Here is a 13843-nt window from a genome sequence, read left to right as displayed (position 1 = left end):
TGAATTAACATTTTGGAAGAAGACAGAGCAATCTTAAAAAGCTAACATTTTTTGATCTGGAGTATTAATTTTACTATTCTGTTTCCTGAAGCTATACATTGCAGTGAATTAGTCTACACGGTCATACAGAAATTGTCTACTTCAAGACCATTATGGAGAAGCTTTTTAAAGCTGCTCCTTGAGACTTATTTACAGTTCTTTACAGACAGATTTTAAAATTAAAAATGCCTTTGATGTTACTTGGGGTGATAAAATTATCCAAGGCAGGACACAGCAAGTCTGAATGTAAAGAAGCATTTTCCTGAGCATCATGGCCTAGGAAAATAGATAGCTGTGTTTCCAGACAGACAAAGTCATTATGGTGCAACACATTTTGTAATTAGGTGCAGTGATTATGAATTGATTCATATTCAGATTGACAGAATGCAGTTCCTACCAACTCCTATACAAATATCTCTTTTAATAAGGGCGGGGGGAAAGAGAGGAATATACTGTAGCTTTGGCACAGATGCATGGGAAAGCTCTTGTAACTATATAAAAGCAACAAAGTAATAATCACCATCACTGCCCCTTCTTTCCCATTTTCTATCTCATGAGAAATTGTTCTGAAATAGGAAACAAACAAACAGTAATACTTTATAGAACAAAAAATTCAGGCAGCTTCAATCAGAGATAACGTTCTCTGGAGGGATATTGCTTTTACATGATTTCTTTACTGCAATTCACTATTTTGCTACAGGAAGCTTTGCAGGATATCATGAAAAACTGATCTAGCTCAGGCACACGGAGAAAGACACATGGCTTTGAGGTATTTCAAGCCATGTTACTCCTGTTGCATAGACAACTTGTGTACTTCTCATTTTAAGGGCTCTCTCTCCATCAAAAAGAAAAACTGAATGCTGAACCACCTGAATTCAGCAACTCTCAGTTCTTCCTCGTGGCTCACTAGATTCACTAACAGTATTTGCTCAACGATGAGGCACCATTTCCTGCATTAAGATGAGTGTAAATAAAAATAGCGTGAGTAAAGTTCATTTTTAGTAAAGTTCTACTAAGCTCACATGTACACCAGTCAGTTCATTTGAACTTACTAGCTTTTGTTCTGCTCATGGTTAACTCAGCCAAGCTTGCCAATAATTTCATAGTAAAATCAGCTTGGACAATTACTTTCAATAGCCTCTTTGCAAACATATATTACAAGACTTTTTTTTGCACTTAATTAATTTATTAGTTTGTAGTTTGTTCTGAGATTTCTAGCCTAATTTGCTGTGATAAAAGGTAACATCTTATTTCCTAACTGTGCTGGATGAGTTTATCCTTAGGATGAATTTTGGACAATATGGATGGATGTAAGCATGCATCAAGTTCTGTGTCTATCTTTTGTTAGCATTTTGCCAAGTGCACAGTAAAAATAGATGCTTTTCTTTCTTACATTGAATACTCTGCAATAACTTCTTAATTGCTTGAGTATGACAGAAAACAATAATATTTTTACAGGTTGTATTGTAAAACCACATGAACAAGGAAACCACTAAAAATTATCACAGCACAAAAATGTAATTAAATGTTCTTCTTTTATTTGTGTCTTCAGACAGGGTGTAAACACACACCAAGGCATTCTTTTATTTCTACAAATTTCTAGCCTCACTAGAACACGATAACAATAATTAAATCCAGACTTAAAACTCTGACCCACGTGTTTTTTAGAAAAAAATCTCTAAAATATTTTTTTTCTACTTCTGTTTCTAGTTATATCAATACATATAAATACAAGTAATTTTATGGTGAAGAATAATGTCTGGAACAGCATTCTTTAAAGGTATCTCACAGTATGATGTTCTACTGGTCATGTAATTGAGTTATAATTTTCCAGTTTTATTTCGTACCATACAAGTATACTTTCAGTTTTACCTTTTACATAAAAAAGAATTTTATGAAACAGGACAAAAATAACTTTTGATTATATGAAAGGTAACTTTATGAAATCACAAAATTCTATACACTAGGAGTGAAAAAAATGTAACTAATTATTTTGAAAATTTATTTTTCATGTTATGTAATAGATGTGTCTTCAGAACAAATACCAGCCAGATATACAGTACGGCAAATGTAGTTCATATCTCTATGTGTAAGCATGCATAAATTCGTAGAATACTCTGTAAGGTTTAGGAATAACATACTCCCACTTTCTTTCCTCAACAAAGTGCTTTGTGTAAAAAATATTACAGAAGATGATGCTTTAGGTACAGAATAAATGGATTTTTTTTTTTCTTAAATAAAATGCCACTTGGCTAATTCTAAGCTGTGGTCTTTTTCTTTTGCTTTATTTGTTCCTAGGAAATAATAATAACCCTCAACAAAATTTCACACAAACAACAAAAAGTGCTGTTTAAAAAAGTCTGCTATAAAATTACGCAGGGAAAAGAGGGAATAAACAGTTAAAGTGTAATTTTAACTGTTCATTCACACCTCTTCAAAGAAAGCTGAAACCAAAATATAATGTGACAGATGGCGTTAACCCTGCAATACTTCAGCATCCAGTATTAGTAAACCATTAATGCCCATATGCATGCGTGCGTGTGTATATCTGTGTGTATATATATAAAAGATCCAAAGACATGCACTCACATATACTCACACATGTACACATGCTCTGTGAAACCATAATTTAAACTCCAGTGTAGACCCATTTCTAATGCAGATAAAAATAGACCATTTAAGCCTGAAAACGAAAGAATTGTACAAAAGAATGACTGTAAATAATTTCATTAGAATATTGTTTAATGTATATAGTCTAAAACAACTTCATCTCTTAGATATGAATCCCTTTAGAAAGTTAACACTCCAGCAAGTAGAAAAACAACACAAAAATCATGAGGCACAAGTATTTGCATATAAGTCAGTAATGGGCAATATGCTATGTAATGTCACAAGCACCATTTTTCATTGTAATGTGATGTGATAAACATGATTCCCCATTTAAATATCAAAAATACATCAGATAAAATGGTTCTTTTTTATGCAATTGCCTTCAGTGATATAGGCTGATCCCCCAAGTCAGTCTGGCTCCAAAGAGAATAATGAAATAATCATGAAGAATTCTCTTTGTCTTTAATACAGAAGTAAACACAGGCATATCTTTTTATAGACTGGTACCCACTCTCATGTGCTTAATTTCACTGTACTTTAGCGCCTTCTTTTTAAGAACAAGGTTCATAGAAAGCTGTAAGTATATGTACATTAAAAATATATATATATGAAAGAATCAACAACTTGCAAAAGTTTCCTTTTTCAAATGCACCTAATCCTCCAAATTATGGATACTATTTTTTAATTCTGTCTTCCCATTTTTGTTTTGGTCAGGATCTTTCATGCTGTATGAGCCTCCTCTCTACTGGACAGCTTGTATGTTCATATACTAGAAAAAAATATTTCAAAAGATTTAAAAGTCAAGGTGGTACAGATCTGAAGTCAGCAGCGATATTTCAGTTTTGTTCACAGCAACTGACAAATTCTAGACAACCATGTAGTTAAAAGAACCTTGAAGGATTTATAAATAAAAAGAAAATTTATGTACATAGATATGCACATGTACACACTGGGCCTCATCCTGCCTTTACTGACTTTGGTGGAACAAAACGTATTTCTACACATCTTAAACCAAAGTGTTCAGGTGTGCCTAATTACTTCTGCTAAATCAAATTATACATGTGCAGTGACCACAAAAAGGACTGTAAAGTAGCACAGAATAAAAGCTTTATTAAAAAGCAAAACTTGCTGTCAATACACTAGACCAGATCACACATAAATATGAAAAGACTGTCTTTTTGCCTGTGCATGTATAGCTGTGTAGGGAGACCTGATGGCATTTAACCCAGTGCAAACCACATAAAGTAACGAATAGACCTACTATAGCAAGCTGAAGCACAGGGATGCATTCACTTGTGTTGTGAGAAGCAGAATAAAAGGGGGAAGAATTTAGAATAGAATTATTTGCATTTAAGCCATATTACTTCTTATTTTACATAATTTACTTGCTTGGTTTATGCACATATACCTTGAATTTACCAGATGAAAATCTCTCCATTAATATATTAGCACACTTGCCTGTATATAACAATACGCTTCATGAATATAAAACTCAAAAGAGTTGCCAGTGTTTATAAACATCTGGGCATAAATTCATCTGTGCAACATAATGGCAAATTAAATTATGAATTTGATCGAAACTGTATTCAACAACTCTCAAAAGCTTCTCAGGATAAGAAAATGTTTGCATAAACATTTTTTTAAAATTCATCTTTCTAGATGAGTGATTTCAGAAGCATAGTTAAAGTCTAGCCTGTAAGAATGAACTTTGGATTTTTGTCTTTCTCATTAAATCAGGTCACGAGAATATTAAGATGCACAGCACACAGTAAGAAATCCACAAAATTAATGAGCAGGGATTAATAACCTAAAAGCTCAGTCTTACATGATGTAAGATTTGCTCACAAGGTATATAAGATCACAGTGATTCCACACCTTCACTGAAAAATATTGTTTCTAACTCACACTCTTGTAGCATTCATGAAAGACAACCTCATTTGCTTGCATCCTGGACCAAATTCCAGGACAGAGACAGACGTTTTGAGTTGAAAAATCAAGACCACCAAACCAGTTCATTTTTACATCTCTAAATAACCAGAGAGAACATAACAAAAATAAGAGTAGCCCTTCTTCCTGAAAATGTATTATGGAAACGAAAAATTCTAGGGCAACAAAAATTTAGTACAGATTGCTTTAAAAAAAAATCTGTGGAATTTAGGCATGAACAACTTTTCTACAGGGTACAGAGTACTACAGCACATACAGCAATAAAGCTCTACAATATAAATACAAATCAACAGAAAGTTAAAACATATTTAATTTTATCTAGCAGCTCTGCTAAATATAGACAAAATCCATGTACTTTCTCATGTAGTGCATTTAACCCTTCTTATTCTTTGCATAAAGTATTGTATTGGAAGGAGTATTGAAAAACTAGCAATGGCCATATTGTATGGCTTAAAATACAGAGGGAAGGAAAGACAACTAAACCAAAGCCTGTATGAAATTCAGTACCAACAGTCTTTGGCTCCAAAAAGAAGCCGCACCACTGTCTTTCATTGGTAGTGCCAGGATATATGTCTAATTTCTTTCCCTTTTTGATGCTGATGTGTATTTAGCTTTGGAAGCATCACATTCAAATAGGTTGTGCAAAAAGCTGTGTGCCTTGAAATGTTTGTAGTATGCTCTGGATTTACTTCTTTTCCTGTTTTGATTTTTTTTTTTTAAAGGAGTTTTCTAAAGCTTTGTTCTTGAGTAAATCCACCCATTCAGGTTGAAAGGATTACAGTCAACAACAGTTTTTTTATTCAGTCTGTGAATTCCCTTTGAGAAATTAAAAAGAAAAGAATAGTAGACTTGCCATGTCACAGATGGAAAGAAAAGAAACAATTGCTAAAGTTTTGGCAAAGCTTGTTTTCTCCAAACGTTCTCTTTCTTAGTTGACTGCGCGATTACACAATAAATGCTCAGTGATTGCTTTCTTCCTCTCCATTATGTATGCATATCATCATATATCCCCATACATACATGGCAGTTTCATGGAGAGGAAAATTATGTAGAGAAATATCGGAAAGGCAAGATGAAATGAAATCAAGTTCTTGTAACTAGATTTAGATTATTTAACCTTCAGTGTAGACAGAAGAAAGCTGGCTAGAGCAACGATCCACTGCATTTACTTGTAGGAAACTGCTATCCTCTGGCATGCTGCGAGCTGAATCACCAAAGATACTCATGGACCCTGCTGGAAAGTCACAAACTGGAAAAAAAACCCAAAAATAATTAATTAACTAGGATAATTGTACCATGAAGAATGTTCTAATACTTACGCAGAGAACTGGAAGTTGCTTTAAACCAAACAGACAAACAAAACATACAACTCAACCTATACAGGAAATTAGTAAGTACAAAACTCACTGCTTACCATGGAAGGAATTTCAGTGCTGTCAGAATCAAGTCTGAAGTATCATGTATTTAATCACAACTAACACTTGCCCATTTAATGGGTGCTAAAATTGTGATAATCCTAAAAATAAACTTCATGCTTGCTTATTGAATTTCATCATACCCAACATACAATAAGATGCAATAAAATATTGTAGGATTCATATGCTGTAAAGCAGACCCCAGCACAGAAATTACTAACTTCTACAAGTGATAGTATCAAGCACAAGAGTAACTGCAGAAAAACTCCCATCTTTTGGGTTATGTCTTTTCATACTGTGAGACGCCTCTTGGAAGTTACAGGTGCATTGTCTTTTTAACGCACTACTGAAGGAATAAGAGATTTCAAAGCACAACAAATGTTAAGTGTAATCAACCTATGTGGAAAGACAATAAAAGACTTGGTCATCCACTGTGCTTACTGCCTAAAATTAGGCCCACTGTCTTGTGCTGATCCTCTGCACAGAGGTAACTTTTTCCCTTCCAAAGCAGTATGCAAGCCCCTTATGCACTTGGCAGCTAGGCAGAGACTAGGTCAAGTGCGCACAGAAAATCATGCACTCAGGCAGTTCTTGTCATAGAAATGTGAATACATGAAATTCAAGACTAAGAAAAATCAAATATGCATAAAGTAAAATCAATGGTTTGAATCATCTCAGGTCCCTGCTACAATACTTAGAGCAGAGTGGAGTGGCTATGCGAACATCACACAGGGCTCAATGGACTGAATTTCAGAGCAAATACATGAGCTAGGGACTGTCTGACACCCAGAGGGCAGAAGCTTGAGAAGGCCTCAAGAGTGTGCAGTCTGCACACAGGCCACATGTTACTGTGACCCATGGTGACTAGTTCCCAATGACAAACAATCCATAAAGGACTGAAAACCACCTCCTCTTTGGGAAGAGTCAAGTCTGTCATGACAGGTCCCAGTCACATACACAGCTCATGCAGATCTGTCAAAGTCCACGAACTGTACACAAACATCCACAAAGTCCCCAGCTGTCATTTACCTGTAATACCAGAATGAGCTGTAAAAGATCGATGGAAAATGCCAACACCTGACTGGCCTGCTGATGTGGGAACAAAACAGTCTTCAAAAGCAGGAACCATATTGCAAGAAACACCTTGTTGTACATTCTTCTGAGTGTCAGCATAATGTGGAGGGCAGAAAGTCTGAAGCTGCCCATAAAAACCTACAAGGAGAAGAAAGTGGTCAGTAAAAGAAGTCAAGAATCATACCGCCTCTGAAGATTTTATTAGCAAACAGCTTACTTCCTAAGGGCGGGTGTGCTATTCTTTCAATGAAGTATATGATGTAGTAAGTCAGAGCAAAAAAGCTACCGTCAGAAAAATTACTCCCTACCTCAGAAAGCATCTTAAGCATCCTTAAGATGCTTAAGGAAAGCATCTTAATTCCTTAAGATTCTGTCTCAAGTTTGTCCCAGAGGCATTACTGTCAATAGAAAGGGCTGATGTGCAGGGCTGCCTCTTCTAGCCAGTCTAGTTAACCAACATCCATACCGCAAAGTCCTTCCTGCCAAATTTCCTTTTGGTGTAGGAAGATCAATAAAAAGAAACAACAACAAAACCTTTCCTAAACCTTTAAAACACTAACATCAGGGAAAAAAAAAAGAAAAAAATCCCCACAAAATAAAACATCTTTTAATGCATCTTCTGTATACAAACTCCATACTGCAGATACTGGCTTACAATTCAAGAACTTCAATTACTCCTCTCTTCTTAGGAATCTGTTTATTGAGTTTTGGATATTATAAGAAAAGGAAGATCCTTGTTCCTTTCAGTGATTATAAGTGTTCATAGATTTTACTTTAAAGAGCACTTTGTACTCGGAGGGAATAAGGAAACCTAATCTGGACAATTACAGGGACAAGCAAGCTTAGGTTCATCCTTCCATGCATTCAGCAACTAGCCTCAGTATATCCACACCGTGTGTTTAGAAAAGCATATTTATACCAGACCTTCAGCTTTCATGCCTGGAATCTACTGATATCTATGAGCAGTAACAAACCATAAGTAGAAAGCAAATTAGTTGACAGGATTAAAATTTCCCTCCCCAAAAGTAATGAGACATTTGGGTGAGCAGCATGTGACAAAAGGCCTTCAGTATCATTTAACAGTTCAGAAAGGCTCAAGGAGACAACAGAATATTGAAAGCAGAGAAGATCATTTTATGGGAAGCAAGAAACAAGGAATCACAACCTTGGAATCACAGATACTGGTATCTGAGTGAGACATGTCTAAATATCTTGTGTATGATGTTACACTTGAACATGACTATTGGCCTATTCATTCATTACTATTAATTAGGAATGCCTCACATGGGGCATCTAGTTTTGACTTACAAATAAAAACTATTTAAAAAAAAAATTACATCCCTTCAGTTCCACACAACAACCTAAACAAACCTTCCAAACTCAAATCCCTTTACAGGGATAGTCTATGCTTAGAAACAAGTAATAACTACTGTTTGCTAAAGATGCTCTGAGTATTTATGTGTCAATAAGGCATTTCATAAATAACAGGGATGGAGAAAGAAGGATGCAGTGGAAAACGTGCTGTATCACTTTAGGTCATATAACTGGTTTTCTGCCAAGAGGGAAGAAGGATGCATGATTTAGGAGTTTTATGATTCTATTTATTTTTCCTTTGAGGCTAATTTCTTTGCTGTCCATGAGGAAACATACAAATGCTGGCATACATAAAATGTGCTTGAATTGAAACAGAAAACTCAATATTTAAAAGTATTGGAACAGGCTAGGACTGTGGACAGGAAAAGACAGTCTGAACTCACACCTGGAACGCAGAAGAGAGCTTATGGGGATTTCTAGGTAACAATGATGACAAAAAGTCTCTGCATTTTATTTAGTAGTTTTGCAAGACAATTCTGTGTATGCTGAATGAGATAAATGCCTAATTTAAACATACATAGCAAGAGTTTAGATCAGCAAACAGTTACATTAGAGAACACTGACATGATCATCTGTATGGTGACTGAAAACTTGCATGAGTATTTTGATTTCATATTAAAGAAGGAAAAACAAAGAAAAAATAAAAAAGAAAAATAAAAAGGAGAAGAACAGTTCATCTTCCACAGCTAGCACATTTGCAGACTCTGGTCTCACCCTAGAGAGGCTGAGTTTAACTGCAACAAAGCTGAGTCAGACTGTGAAGAACATTAGGAATTTACAACCTGACAATCCTTAAATGTTTAGTCCTGACATTTAAGAATCAACGCTAGTAAAATAAAATGAAATGAAAAATAAAAACCAACGGCCTTCCAAAACTTGATGTAGAAGCTACATAGCTATCAACAGTTTTTGCCTCCTTCAGAAAAACTTTTTAAATCTACTTTTCTCTCAACACACTATGAAAACATAGTGGGTCAGACTAGTTACCAGAAACAATTGTTTAAACCTATAGTTGTCTGAATCAGCTGGCACAACCCCAGAAGACACATGCTAAGATGTCCTTTCACATTGCTCTTTGCTCGCTCTCTATTTGTGACTTCCTCACAGCATCCTGTTCCTGATGCAGAGCAATCTCACAGTATTGCTAGCTGAAGTCTGGCAGAAAAAATACTTACCTTGGGGCTCAGCTATTCTAAGTCATGTTCTCTGTGTTTGCTCATTCCCTACTTAAGCAAAAGAATATTTCTTACCAAAGTTTACAAGCTTTGATGCTTTGGTACATTAATCACTATACTGCAGAAAGAACCAGGGAAGTGCACAAAGCACTTCCATTAACTGATAACCCCTATATAATTTTTTAACATGGGAAAAGATCACAGAAAAATAATTCAAGTTTCCTAGATATAAGTTCTTCTCATGATTCAATGTCATAAATATCCATCTTATAAAACAGAGAGCCATAAATTGTAAAGAGCAGAATAATGCATACATAATTCTCTTCCCCTCAGTTCTTTAGCACTAGTCTAAATATCTTTGTCCAAATTTGCAGTTCATCAGGCCATAACATAGAGGTTTTTGGACCAGAGCCAAAACACGATACAGCAAAGTTTCCTAACTTAGTATCAGGGTTACTGAGAGGCATTTATTTTATCCTTAGTCAGCTCTCTGTCTGGCGCCACAAAGAGAGAATATTTTCTCAAGAAAATCATTATAACTGTGATTAAGAAATATACACATGGATGAGTAGTCTTTACTGCTATGGTATGTAAAAAATCCAGCTGTCTTTGGCCTGAACTGCTTCAAAATAGTGTTCCTCTGCAGTGTATTTCTACAGTGTCCAGTCTGTGAATTACACAAGCATCAGATAATCATTTGGTACCATATGAGTATGACAAAGAAAAGGAAAAGAAAGATGGGGAAGGGGGAGAAAAGACAGAGACATGAGTCATATATTGTACTGCCAGACTTACTTGGAAATGTGAAACAATGAAAACATTTTTATTTATTTAAGTCTGATTATTTGTAATTAAAAGATAACTCTTACTAGTAGAGCTGCCTGTACAGATACGCTAGTATTGCTAACTCATATCAGCCTTTTTTTTTTTTTAAAGAAATAGTAACCTTTTTTTTGTTACTGAATATTTTGCATGTCATTTCTATTTCTTTGAATATTTGGCCAGCATTGGTCCACAATGGAACTCACAAACACATATGACATAAGTTAGAGGCAAAATTTTCAAGTGCAAAAATACTCACAATATCAGCAGCAAAACACAAAAGCTAAGCCTAAAGGAGCTTTACCTCACTGTATACCACTAGCACAATAAGCTTACTCACTGTGAAGAAGTATCTATTGCTGGGGTTTTTTTCCCCATCTTATCTCCAAATAATTCCTTATTCTTGCAGCCTGTATCTCTGCTGAGATCCATATAGTTGTTCTTGGTTGAAAAGGCTCACCAGTACAATACAGGTCCTATGCCAATTGCTGCATATTTCCAAGACCTGTACTGTCTTCTATTCTGTCTACAAACACATAGTACAAAAGGGGTACAAAGGTGTCAAGTTCAGAAGTTGTCACTTCAGTCTCCAGTTCAGGACAGTTTCAGATTAACTGCCTACAGTAATCCAATAAAAGATACTGCAGTCTAATGAAAGGAAAAGAAGTGCTTTGTTTCTGCAGCTCAGCGAGTTGTCTAACATCACCACTTCCAAACACCCCATGCAAAAAAGAAAATGGAGAATTTCACAAAAGGAAGGAAAGGGAATATTTAGTCTATTGTACAGTACTATCTAAGACAATAAGAAGCATTATCTGACATTACTGGGTGTCTGATGCCGAATATAATTCAGAACTAATACCGAAATCTGAATTGTAAACAATGTTCTTCCAGGAAAATGCAGTTTCACAATGCAAGTAGCTATTAGATATGACAGGCTTGTCAGCCTTGGAGCTCCTACATAATTTCTTTCTAAACGATAGTGCTCAGATCTCCAGGAGCTTTTAAGATGCTCAGGCTTTCAGTAAGAGAATCTGTTTAGTTCTTCATAAAGCTCTAAGGCAATGAAACTCTTTCTTCCTCAGTACAGCCAATTTAAATGGAGTTGACAAGTTTAAGACTACATATTGAGAAAAAAATGTCATTATTGACAGACTGAGCTGAAGTGGCTATAACTACAGCACTTTAAATCATGAAAAGGCAGGTTATGAACTGCAGGAGACAGAAAGTAACAAAGCTTTCCACAGATAATTATTATATACCAAATAGTCCAGGCTGGTGAGATAACTCTGTGGTGTTTTTCTACACTATACTAATGTGACCAGGGAAGCTGGCAATCTTTGCATCACTGCTGGGAAAACACAACTATGAACTCTTGAAATGTTTGCTTCTGAGAGGGAGACTTTAGGCAAGCATTTGAGGCACACAGGACTAAAAAAGCTTTCAGTGTAGCAGACAGTTGTGCTTAAGTTGGAGGGAGTACAGACAAAATGCCTCTTATAGCGACACTTAATACCCAAATGTAGCTATTGTACTACAATGTATTATATCCTCCAATACTTAAGAAAAAAACGTTCAGCCCACATGGTCTTCCTACCACTTTCAAGTGCAGAAGTCTTTAAAAGTGCAACTTAGGATTCCTGTCTAGGAGTAGATAATTTCTCTCAGCAATTTCTATTTTCAACATAGATTTTCCCAGGACAGGGAAGTAAACTAATGTTAATGTGGAACCAAGTGAAGAGTGGGTTTAAGGTCCGTGCCCTTGAGGTTATCTAGTTTTTGATCCACTTAGAAGGCAGCACTAAGCTCTGCTTTAACTTTGGATGTGGAATGGAGCTTCAGTCCATATATGACATTTGCACAGAAGAAGGTCTCCTCTGGAACTTCTTACAATGGTTTTAATGACTCGTGTATTTTGTCCTTTTAAATCCCCTTTGGACTGTGAATGGGGGAGACAGGAACACAGTAGCATTGCTATCACTCTGGTCTGCTCTAAAGAGAAGATGCCCAAGGACTTATGGAGCTGGCTGCACTAGCCAGTACAAGCCCCATGTTGAGCAGCAACTAATCCAAGGTGAGCTGTGAGCCTCTGGGAGGCAGGATTCTTTAGAAATTGTTCAACTTTGGAGCATGTCAATGTCTGGATGCCTTTCTGGAAGATGCGTTCTTGTCAAATATCCAGCAAAAAAAGCAATTGAGTAAAATGTATTGTACTATGGAAATAGGAAGGCTAACCAGACTAATTCACGCCCCACATGCTAGGAATTTATTGGACCCAATCTAGCATGTCTTTCCATATTTTTACATGACAATGAGCAGTATATGAATAAATTTGATCCTATATACCCTTGGCCCTATATTATTAGTCAAACTTTAATCAGAGAATTCAGAAAGCCAACAATCACTGTCTACATAAACTGGTAAATTTCATATTTTGCTATTACTAATCAATTCCGTACAGTATTATTAGTTCCTGGAAGAAAAGCACCTGGCTCAGATCCTGCTCATATGTGGTCTAGTATGATAAGAAGAACAGAACAGGACTGGCATCTTCCTTTCTCCCCTTCAAACTCATAAACTCCAGCAGATGTCTCAGTGTCCTGTCTCATCCCCTTTTCTGGGAAGACTGCTTCCATGAGCAGAAGAAAATAGAAGAAGCCTTGGTTTTCTCAAGACGTGTTTCCTATGATATCTACTGTGACAATTCTCACGAAGCCTGACCACAAAGAAGAATCTGAAGGCCTAGAGAAGTGAAGTGAGCTATGTACCTTGTGTATGTAAAAATGGCAAACCACGTATTTAAACTGTTGAGAGGAAACAGCATTACTGCTGTCAACAAGTTTCTGAAAAATTAAGGTAATTACCATTTGTACCAACTAGAACCACCCTCCATGCCCAAAAACCCAGCATTGTTTTCAGCTACTATCAGTGTTCTTCTTAGTACAGAAGCTGATATTTGATTGAACAAAGAAGGAGATAGAAGTCTTGCAGAAGCTGTTTACACATTGCAAGTGGGAATATAGCTATAAGAAACACCTATGCTAACAAAACAAGAAGTCTCCATTGCTCTGCAAATGCAAGAGAGAAAAACATTCCAGCTCTTGAAAAGCTGATAACATTTTATGTATAAAATCAGAATAACATTAGAAAATTAAAAGGAGAGGCTATCACAGTATTATTTGTAGGTCTATTCAGAGTTCAGCTTTGAAAATCAGTCAGAAGAGAAACCCATAACTCCATAGTAAGATGAATAACAATAGGCTAAGCTAAGAATTTTATGGAAATCTGAAGTCAGGGTCCTGGAGGCTACTTCCCTGAGTCTTTCAAAAGGAAAGGTGCCTTAAATATACCAGTGCTGGCCCTTGAGGCACTTAATTTGAAGCAAAG

The 13843-nt window shown here is 36.0% G+C and overlaps 1 protein-coding gene across 1 annotated transcript in view; it reads right to left on the bottom strand.

The window, feature by feature from the left end:
- Positions 1 to 5430: 5430 nt before the first annotated feature.
- Positions 5431 to 13843, bottom strand: part of GLIS3 (GLIS family zinc finger 3) — a 144823-nt gene continuing 136410 nt past the window's right edge. The window contains 2 exon segments of the mRNA XM_069880357.1: positions 5431 to 5845; positions 7041 to 7223. Coding sequence (XP_069736458.1) covers positions 5709 to 5845; positions 7041 to 7223 — 320 coding nt within the window. The 3' untranslated portion in view covers positions 5431 to 5708.

This window comes from Phaenicophaeus curvirostris, chromosome Z (genome assembly GCF_032191515.1).
Source record: "Phaenicophaeus curvirostris isolate KB17595 chromosome Z, BPBGC_Pcur_1.0, whole genome shotgun sequence".
NCBI classification, from domain to species: Eukaryota; Metazoa; Chordata; class Aves; order Cuculiformes; family Cuculidae; genus Phaenicophaeus; species Phaenicophaeus curvirostris.
Note: the sequence above shows the minus strand (reverse complement) of the source record. Positions and strands in the feature narration are given on the sequence as shown.